This window comes from Schistosoma haematobium, chromosome 1, assembly GCF_000699445.3.
Source record: "Schistosoma haematobium chromosome 1, whole genome shotgun sequence".
NCBI classification, from domain to species: Eukaryota; Metazoa; Platyhelminthes; class Trematoda; order Strigeidida; family Schistosomatidae; genus Schistosoma; species Schistosoma haematobium.
In genome coordinates, this window is record NC_067196.1 from 9,974,939 (window position 1) to 9,986,491 (window position 11,553).

Consider the following 11,553-nt stretch of genomic DNA (forward strand, 5'->3'; position numbering starts at 1 on the left):
ATTCAAATTGCAACCACTAGATAATAGGTTCAAATCTCACTCCACTTATTTCAATATGCGGTGGTGAGTAGTATCACTGGTCATCACACCTAGGGTAAATACGCTTTTTATGATAAATTGACGAGAAAAAAATGAAAATTATCATAAATCGTTAATTAACAATAATGGCTATTAGTATTTCACTTAACTGAGAATTGAACAGTTTAATGATCTAATTAAAATGATGTTAGATAATCCATTGTTTCTTTCGTGTGATTGAAGTTGTACTTTAGTCGTTTAAGTGTATGATCTTTAAGTCCATTGGTTCACTAATTTAACTCAGAATTCATTCTACTTGTTCTAGTTTATTTTTTAGTTTAGAACTGATTTACGTCGTGATGAAACATATCTATGTTCCTACATTACTTATGATTATATAGTTGGTCGTTTAAAACCTGTATACTAATTTGATACTTTAAAATCTTTTCTAGAAATCACTCGATATCCATCGAATGCAAATGATAGATAGTATATGTGAGCATATACAGTATATATGATCAAGCTAAATGATAACGTATTTCGGTGCCCTGTATATACAACCATACAAAGCATGGAAGTTGGTTACAATAGCTCAGATGTATTCACTCACTTCTTTCCTTTATGTCCAGAGGTTCAAAATGATCTTTTACTCTCTTATTCTACGAATTCATTCTTTCTCCTCAATCCATATTATTTATGACTAATCTTTTTTTTCTACTGCCGTTACTGATACTGTTACTACTTCTACTTCGGAATTTGTCTTGATAATTTCATTTCGCTTTGCTGTAATGCTTTGACAACTTTAAACGATTCACATATGTACCAAGCACTATAGTGCGCATGACTAACTGTATAAAACACAATCCGTTCTTAGCTATTAACCCCCCAAGTAACTATCAAGTTGTATCTCTGTCTACTTTCAATTACATCCATATAGCATTTAAGAACGTTCGAATGTCATTGGATTTTTTTCTTGTTGTAAAGACTAGTCTTACTATTTAATCAATTTTTACTTTAACTACTAGATTTGTTCATATTATTTCTTTGTGTTCGATTTGTTGATATTTACATCTGTTCTCTTCTATTTTGTTTTTTATTATATATTGATAGCCTGATCACCCAATTAGAACAGCTGATGATAATTTAATAGAGAAATTGCAAGTTGTCTTCAATAAAATAGCTGGTCCAACTGGAGCAATCACATATACTCAGTTACAAGATATATTAAATGAAGCATTTACAAAAGGTAATCTCCAGTAGAGTTAGTTTATTTATTAAAAATCTCTTACTATTCATATATATGCTATATATACTAAAGTTTCTGGGATATGAACTGTTGATATTTATACTTACTATTATCAATTACTTGAGACGCTTATCAATTAATCTTTCAGATTTTGGAAGTTTATGTTAACAATGAAACCATAAATAAAACAAAACCGGTTACTTATTCGAATATAGTAGTTCGTGTCTAAGAGCTAACACATTTTCGTACAGTTTGGAAATCAAGAGACTTGTATTTTAATCATAATATTATAGAGTTAACCCATAGAATTTGAACAATTATGTCACGTCCACTGCAATCCTTTCTTGTTCGTATCCTATGTGTATTATCGTTAAATCTCACTCTATATATGCGTATGACGTAAAACTAGTTGTAACTGTATGTGAATATTGTGATGGCTACTCACTAATATCACGTGACAAAAACAGCAATCGAAATCCGTCTCATCACCAATAACTTTGTGTCAAAGATAAGTTCTTATTGATTCTAGATTCAGTAGCTTCTCTCCCTATAAAACATAGTAATCGATCTGAACAACACGAATATTATATTTTAAACATATTGAGTTTATGTACCGACATACTCGACCATAAAATACGAAGTAATTATACATGATCAAGCCAAAAAGTGGTTGTGATCAGGGAAGTTACTGTGAATAATAAAGTGACAAAGGATTAGTTAATGGGTTAACCGGAAACTCATAATAAAAGGAATATACATATAGTAACCTAGTTACTTAATAATTATACAATAAAAATATATATATTCATGCGATCAGAAACATATCTGAGTTATTCAGAATAGTATGACGAAGGTTATCTGCAGTGTTTTCAATATACAGTGTGTTGCACCTAGTGTTTTCAGACAATTGTTTCATCCATTTAGTGAACAAATGCTACGTAATTGAGTTTAATTTTTACAAACTATTTCAAATGCCTGTCTGTTATCAACTGTCAGTATAGCACAAATCAACATAATGAAAAAAATATTTATGAAACTTAAGGTTTGAAATTAAGCCTTTCATGATAATTATTTTCTATTATACACCACTTACATAAAACAAATAGAACATTAGTTAAAAGTTCTGGATGAAACATTGCAACCACTGAAGGTGTTGCAGATGACTTCAAACGAACAAGTTATGTAGATGATACCAACTGTATTGACACAATTTACAAGTGGGGAATAAATGTTGTACAACTTATTCACAATACAATGTATATATATCAAAACACATATGAGCCGAAATCTAAATAACTTAATATAGTGACTGTAATTACAGCACTATGGGACACTATTTCAAATAAATGCCTTCAGTCGAAAAAGACTATTTCAGAGTTTTCTTCCGATTAGCTTCAAAAAGGTAACACTAAACTTTTTATCTATCTAGTCGATACATTTACTGTGAAAATTGTTTTATCTCAAAATATCATGAATAGCAAATGGTTTTATCAGTTTTATATGAATATGTAAATTTTAAGGGATTCATTATAGATAACATAAGTTCTGTCGCCAGAAGTTCAAAATTGATTATCTTAAAAGATAACTGAAAACTATTGAGTAGCGGCTAATCATTAAAAGATGAAATTTTAAACCAAGCTTATTATTCATTTATCAATTAAAAAATGTCAATAAACTCTATGGCCGTATCGTGTATCTAATCACTATTCTAATACAACTCTTGAATCGGTTTCCTAAGCTCTTCTGATAACCTCAGGCTAGATCTACATGGCAACTTGAACATAAGAGGAAAAGGCAGTATCGAATCACCTAGACTGGTGGCCACATTGCAACATGATCGATAGCATTCGATCTGCACTAATAAGGACTAGACAAGCATGACATTGATCACCACCCAGTGATCAATCAATTGTGATTACATCTCAGTCCTGCAGGAGGTTAGTCACGGCTCGGATAGCTCAGTGGTAACGTCTCTGACTGTGAAGCTGGGTGACACGAGATCGAATCCGCCAGGGAGCACCAGTTCCCTCAAGATTACAGGTACACCTTGCTGATGAGTGCCAAGCAGCAAGAAACCCGGGTCCAGGGTTTCCTGTTGACTACCTCCAACCACCATCTAAATTCTCAGAAGTTCCTGAAACCATACTAAATATAGTAGCAGGTTAGGTAACCATTCAATCAGGAACGTGGATCGCAACTCCTCCCCTTCTATATGTTTTTGAGAAGCTTCTGTTCAACTCTGAATGGATATAATGTTTCCTAGCGTTTTCAGAGCCTCTGAAATTTTCGGAGGCATTCTTTGGATCTCTTCAGTAGTATCAACGTTGAATTATCACATACATCAGATAATACGTGACAAGAAAAAAAAACAAATTAATGATGGACAAAGATCATCTTTTATTGTTGGTTATAGTATACATTAAAAATGAATACTGAGCCGTCGTCCAATGGTGTTAATGTCTAACTTCAACCGATCCACGAAGTTGCGCCATCGCACACCATTGTCTTCAGTGAGCTGATATCTCACAACAGACGTGGTTGAACTCCACTGGTAACGGCTTCTCACTAGAACTCCAGGAGTATCTCTTGAAGTCAGTCACTAGTGAGTAGATTATTATTATAAGAAGGGTTTTGTGGAGATTTTAGAAATTTCACAGAATGAAATCATGAGTCAGTTGAAGCTAGACCACCATGGAAAACCTGGAAGCACTGGACGGTCGTTTCGTTCTACTGTGGTTGTCCAGTGCTTCCAGGTTTTCCATGGTGGTCTAGCTTCAAATGACTCATGATTTCATTCTGTGAAATTTCTAAAATATCCACAAACCCCTTCTGATAAAAATGAATACTTTCTAACCCAACTCGGAAAAAGTTCACAATTGAATAGTTTAACTGATTCAATTTTTTTTAATTTATTTCTGTTGGTTTTTTTCTTACTTAGATTTTCCATTCGATGGATTTAGTCGAGAAACTGCTAGAAGTATGATGGCCTTAATGGATGTATCCTTTTATTTTTAATTTTGTCTATGAAAATTCAATTTTAGACTAGCAGTTTTGCAATAAACGTTGGAGATTAGTAATAATAAAATTTATTAAAAGGTGGTTGTGCAATATTGCGAAATGACTGAAGTTAGACAATATAAACCAGTAGATGTGCTCTCCATAAAACTTAGAGTTTCTGGATTCGGTCTCCGTTAAGGTTGTAGATGTACACTACTGAAGAACCCCATTATCAGAATGAAACAGCTATTCAGTGTATTCAGGTTCTTAATGATTATCAATGTGATATGCAAACTAAGAAAACCAACAATTTTCACAATTAGAAAATGACATTAACTGGAAGAATAACTGAAAGAAAGGCCTAGACGCATTATACAGCTAGCCACTTCATCGTTTTTTTAAACACAGCTTAGCAGTGTATGGAAATGCTTTCATGACATGAGTCAAATTCCGAAACACATTATTTTTGATATACTTTCTTACACGTAGATGAATTCAATTGCTTTTTTCTGTTATTTACAATAACATATCCAGATAAATTTGATACCAATGATCTGAGTGTTCTTGCTCCCTTAGATATGATCACATTTTACTTGACTTGAATGATAAGTTAAATGTTGATTCAAAATACAACTCAAGGTACTATCCAAAATGTTATGTCAATTGTTAAAATTAACGTCTACACTGTTAAACAGATAATTTAATCCTTTTCACTCATGCTCATCTCATTTATCATTCTTTTCAAATAATTTGAGACATTTGGCAACCGGTTTCATTTTTAAAAAGAATGAAAACGTTTCAGCGTAAAAATTTTCTTCTCGACAACATCATTGTCTAAAGCTGTACAATTGTATTCATAAGTTATATACATATATTGTATATAGTAACACCCTCTGTTATAAAATCATTGAAGATAGTCAAATTTATTAAAGTATCGGGTGTGAAAGTCAATGAAAATGAAGTGGTATCGCATGATCTAATCAAGATTACCAAGAAATTCCAAGTATTGAATATACTAATTTATTGAAGGCAAAGTGTTATTGAAAGTTATTAAGTATTGAATAAACTGAGTGCTGCATTATTTATCAAAGTAATCAAGAACTAATGTCATAGTTTTGAAAGTAACAAGAAGTGATAATTTATGCAATAAAAGCAAACAATAACTGTCTACCTTAAAAAAAAAAGAATATTGAAAGTAAAATGATAATTTATACGAATATTCGTCAAGATTAGAACGAATAGTTTGACAGTAATTGAGCGCCGAGTATAGAGCACTTACGATTTGTAAAATTCCGAGGCGTGCTGGAACCATAGAAAAATAAGGCTTCCAACATGACTCTTTTCTTACACAGAGGTCGGATTTGAAATGGTGCATTTCTATAGCCTCAGCTGTACAACAATTTTTTATCCAAACCTTTTTTATGCCAGTTTTTCTTACTTTGCATATCATTTACAACAATGATTCTCCGGTTGGAATGTGACCAGAGCTGATCGTGTATTCAAGGATTGCTCTTGGTAAGCAAATATCTGAATGGTACTCTGTGTGGCTATGTGAAGGAGAATGCAAATCGATCAATACTTCAATCCATTAACACATGGTCAACTCTGGCCACATCCCACCACGGAAATCGTACTTTCTCCGTTTGTAGACTATTGGATACTGCTCCTCATGCTTCACTAGTCCGACTTACATTCCTCATCTACCCTCTGATATTATTGTTTTAAATTCCTGTTACCCAACACCATTCTTACTCTATTTATTTGTAACTACTTCTAGTGTGCGATTTGTGGAGAATGATAGCTTTAGAGTTTGATTCTACACTTCATTAATTAAGGCAATCCAGTTTATATTACTCCTACAATTTCGGCATTTGATTTTGTTAATCTCGTTGTGCTAATATGATGTAACATTTTGAATCGATGCATATGTGCCAAGTTCTACATTGCTCAGGACTGTAATCCAGCTAAATAGATTGGATTTAATTTTTATTGGATTATCATTGGCTTTGTAGTAGTTATAAAATGAGCGTACATTTTAATTCCTAGTTATATGACTAATCAAATTGTTTATATTATCCTTGACCATGTTCCATAATAACATGTAATGATACATAGGCTGATTTAAGCGGTGGTTTGGGCTTTGATGAATTCAAAAAGCTATGGATGGAACTACGCATTTGGAAGGTACTTTCATCTTATAAATTGTTTAAAAAATTTACCATGCCTTATAGTACGTTTCTAAAAGTATAATTTGATGTAATATTTTCGCCTGTGTCAACTACTCCATTTTAACGTGAATGACGACCACCGTCAAGAATATTGTTAGTGTTTTGGGAATTTTGAATTGATTCATCCGTGTAATTTTATTCTATTATAGAGAATAATCATATTTTTATTCCTATAGTAACTGTATGATCTAGAACAAGACGAATAGAGTGAAGATTTATTTATTTCAACGCATAAATATTGGTACAAGAGGGCACCAAATATATATGCGCCACACCATATTTGTGTGTGTGGGCTGTGATACTTCCCGGGTGCCCAGACCGAAGCAGGTGGTTTTCTTAGGGGGCCACACCCCGAGCCTTTGACCTAAAGGTCTGATCCACAAGGCAGTGGAGCATCGTGAGGAGATGCATTCCCATGGTAGCCGGTGACCGAAAATTGGTTCATACGCCATTTGTTCCCGCAGGATACTGGAGCCCATGTGTACCATTGGTTTGGGATCCGGTTAAAGCGCCGGACATAGAGTGAAATGAGAATTCTCATATTATCCTTGTAATAAATTCATTAATGCGCTATCATTTTTGGTTTCGTCATTAATACATATACCCATACAACCGAGTTCCCTTTCAAATCCAAATGCATTCACATAATATCTTTGTTCTTGTACCACAACAAACAACTGTCATTTTGGCTTGATTTTTGCAATCTTCCCATCCTAGGAACAGTATTTGGAAACGAACGTACTAAACAGAAGTTAATATCATCTGGATAACTACTTCCAGTCATATCTGTTAATTGTCCATGATGAGGTTCACCAGTGAAATAAATGACACTTCCAAACACAGTACTACTTTGAACGACTAAAATATTAACGTCCTTGAGTAGATAGACACATCAGGTCCTCTCTAGTATTATGCAACACTACTCTCTCAATAACTGAATTTCCACTGTATACAGATATCTAGGTAGTATCGATCATTATACTTGCTGAAGTCTTTTAATTGTGGTTTGAACGCGAAGACTAAACTAGAATTCATAATATAATAAAGATAAACATGTTTATTTTGAATCCGAATAGAGAAAGCCGACTTGGTTTTTAATGATACCAAACATTTGTTGGAATTGATTAACCATTGAATGTTGAAAGTAATCGTAACTTATCATAAAATCACAAGAGAGTTAAGCAATTCAATCCGAATGAATACGTTGGACAACTGTTATACACTACTATTTCCATCGCGGTCATGAAAGTGGTAGCTAATCATCAAATCTTGTTTGAATTTTTAATTCAGAAGTAGACTTGTAGTGACTCTCTTTTTCTCAAACCTAAAATATTCCTTCCTTAAGATTAGATTTATGCATGAAACTGATGATGAATATTTCTAACTTTTTATTTGCATTTCCTCTAAACCCAACAATTCATTATTTCAGACTATTTTCAAAAAATTCGATGAAGGTCATACTGGTAGCTTAGAAGCTTTCGAATTAAGAAATGTAATGAGGACCATCGGTGAGTGAAAGAAGTCCTTTTATCTCATTTGCCAGGTACATATTCGTGTACTTGACCTTGAGTCAGATTAAGTGTGAATCCTCGGTCGCTTAAAGTGAAGTAGATTAAACCGGCTTCGAACCTGTCACTTAATGTCTAGAAGTCGAATGTCTTAACTGTTAAGCCACTACTTCACAGGTGGGGAAATACTATTTGCTACCACGTAAACCAAATTTCTCATAAACATAATTGATAATAGAAGAAAGCAATACATGACAAAGATTAAAAGCCTAACATGATCTATGAAGTAATGTAGTCGGACGATACATATTGTTGACTCTGTGAAAAGCAAACCCATTCAAATATCCAGTTTCCAACAAGGCGATGTAATCTGAAATCCATTCTTAAAAATGAAAACCTCTAAAAATCAGGACTGGATTCTAAGACCATCTGAAGTGAAGAATCCGAACAATTGGGAACTTCCACTTTATCATGAGGTCGAAAATTCTACCAAAAAACATCGAAGTATGTCAGTTTACACTAAGAGTCAAACATATATAAACCACTCAGGATTTTCAAAGTACAATGAAATCATAACTCCTGACTTAAGGAAATGATATTAATGTGTATGTGTACCTTATTTTCTATGTTTAGTCTAAAACATGTTAGCTGCAAAGTACTAGCCGTAACCACACAATAATTGAGACAAAAAAGCTAACTGTACATAATTATACAGTGGTAATCGTGGACGGGCGATTTAAAATAGTAGTGACTAATAATTACCAGGATTAATCGATCTTTTACCAAGCATTTCTAATCCTTGGTTGTAATATTTATCCAGCTGTGTTTTGTCCAAATTTTTTGGAGGCATTGTCTTGATCAATAGTGTACTCTAGGTATTCTATACAGATCGTGTGTACAGTACTGTATTCGTATTTTCGACCTTTACAATCAGTTAGTTATTACCTACTTATGTTTCAAACTTATAATACAATCACCTCATCTTTTTATTTGTAACGTGAATGCATCGAACATAATCCTTGTAGTCCCATATAGTCCGGCATCTTATTGTTTCTATTAGACAATAATACATTTCATAACCATCCAGTGAGTGAGTGATCTTATGTACTCTTTGGACCTAGTAGTAATGCATTTTAATTCCTATTATGCCGTTACACTCGATAGTTATCATTCTGTCTATTAATCGCGTGTTCATGCTTCTAAAAAAAATCAAACAAGTTTAAAGCATTGTACAGAAACAAAATAGTCCAGGAGTGTGACAAAAATTAATCGGTTAATTCACGAAAATATGGATTTACAGCATGAAACGTTGACAATTAATTTAGTTGATACAAGCTATTTCTTCTACTTACCAAGTAATCCTCTAATTCCTATATTTTAAGTATCACAAAACTAACAAATTTCTTTTCAATAATACGGTTATGATCGTATACGAAAATCTTTTTTCCGTATTAGGTTTTCATGTCAGTAATATGATTTTCAAGGCTATTGCTTGTCGATATGCAAATGAAAAAGGTCAAATTTTATTTGATGATTACATTTTGTTATTGATCCGACTATCCACTGTTTTCGAAACATTCAAAGCACAAGAGCGCACTCGAGATGGCCGAGCTGTCTTTGGAGCTGACGATGTAAGTTTGAATTAGATAGTCTGTTCAAAATTTTAAGTTGTTGTATGTTATTTGGTTGGGGATAGTCGGGAGGGAACCATGGATCTGGGTTTCTTACTAGTTGGGACTTACCAGCAAGATATTAACTACACTCTAGAGGAAACTAACGCTTCTCGTGGTAATCCAACCCGCACTCCCAGGTCCTAGTCTGTGACATCACCACTGAGATATCTAAAATTGATTAGTCAGCTATCTTAATATCCCGACATAGCGCATGCGTTACCGAGTCACTCAGATTAGTGGCCACATTGCAATTTGGTCAGCACTAAAAGACCAGGCTAACGTGACATCGGTCATTACATAGTGAACAATCAATTGTAAGCAATTGCATACTATACTGACAGTGTACGGAAATTCAGAATTCGGAAAACGAAGCCATTTGGAATATAATTCAAGCGTACAGCCCAAGTTATACGACCAGTAACAAAAGAATGAACAAATGTCTCATGTTGATGATGGTCATCAGCTGTTGCATTGGATACCAGTAGATATTCAGTATATGGATATACACAAGATAAACTTTGAATGACAGTACCAATGAATCATTGTAAGTTTGAGTTGAGTTAGACAGGAGGCCATAAGTAAAATTCGATACGGATCAGAGGGTGATCATTGCAGTACTTGAAATATCTGGCGCTATGCGGATATGATATAAGCAATCATCGCAATAACTGTGATCTTTATGTGGAGAATAAGCATTCAGCTCTACGATGCAACTGTACTAGCTCAACAAACAAGACTGTGGCGACAACTTGATTTTTAAGTGTTGCTAGTAAGCAGCTTCCAACCTTTATTCTTAATCTTCAGTCGTTTCATATGATGTACACTCTGTGTTACATAAAGTTAACATCAAATCCACTTCACAACTGTTTTCAACCAGATTTTCCTACTTATTCCTCCGGCAATATTCCACAGAATTTTCCAGAATAGATTTCAAGTGTGATGCATCAAATTTTTTTTCTAATATATAGACTCAGTAGATCAGTGCTTAGCACAATTCATCGGACTACATACCAAACGGACTATTAATGCAGTTAGAAATTATCTTTGAATAAGATCGATGATTTTCACTAAAACCTGGTTTGTTATTTACTATGGACTATCCGTTGCGAAAAAGAGCCGTCTCAGTAATAGAATGTGCTGCTAGCGTCTTCAAATCATGTTGGCAACCTATCGCTTCACATTACTATCCATTTCCTATTTTGGTAATGTATGAATTGTAGTTTCCAATTCGCTCATTCTTATTTTAAACCACTGCTTAGTATATTATACATGCATTCTACATTCGTTTTGTTTTTTCCAGTTTATTCGCTCAGTTATATATATTTAGAGACCCAAATTAAACCGCCATCATAATAATATTTGTGAATACAGGCATGTATGATACATATACACACAACAGAAGAAACCGGCTACTTATATGTGTATACAACTCTTACAGAGATGCCGACCGTGATAATTGGATTATTTTGCTATTTGCTTTTTTTGTTTTGATTTTGCATGCTCAAAAGAAAACTTACAATATATTTATTTATTTTATTTTATTTTATTTGAACACATATATTGGTACAGGAGTGCGCCAAATATATATGCGCCACACAATTTCAGTTCATTAATTGCGTGTGGGCTGCGATACTGCCCGGGTGCCCAGACCGAAGCAGGTGGTTTTCTTAGGGGGCCACACCCCGAGCCTTTGACCTAAAGGTCTAACCCACAAGGCAGTGGAGCATCGTGAGGAGATGCAGTCCCATGGAAGCCGGTGACTGAAAATTTGTTCATACGCCATTTGTTCCCGCAGGATACTGGTGCCCATGTGCACCATAGATTTGGAATCCGGTTAAAGCGCCGGACATTCGCTTTTCGTCCTCTCATTTTCGTAAACAACA

The 11,553-nt window shown here is 34.1% G+C and overlaps 1 protein-coding gene across 5 annotated transcripts in view; it reads left to right on the forward strand.

Annotated features, from left to right (window-relative positions):
• CAPN9_2 (calpain 2, (m II) large subunit) overlaps window positions 1-11,206 on the forward strand; it is a 53,240-nt gene extending 42,034 nt beyond the window's left edge. For all 5 annotated transcript variants that reach the window (XM_051209692.1, XM_051209691.1, XM_051209695.1 and 2 more), the window contains 6 exons: window positions 1,129-1,264; window positions 4,203-4,261; window positions 6,377-6,445; window positions 7,919-7,997; window positions 9,453-9,628; window positions 10,971-11,206. In XM_051209692.1, coding sequence (XP_051073099.1) covers window positions 1,129-1,264; window positions 4,203-4,261; window positions 6,377-6,445; window positions 7,919-7,997; window positions 9,453-9,628; window positions 10,971-10,997 — 546 coding nt within the window. In that variant the 3' untranslated portion in view covers window positions 10,998-11,206. The remainder of the gene's footprint in view (window positions 1-1,128; window positions 1,265-4,202; window positions 4,262-6,376; window positions 6,446-7,918; window positions 7,998-9,452; window positions 9,629-10,970) is intronic.
• Window positions 11,207-11,553: the final 347 nt, after the last annotated feature.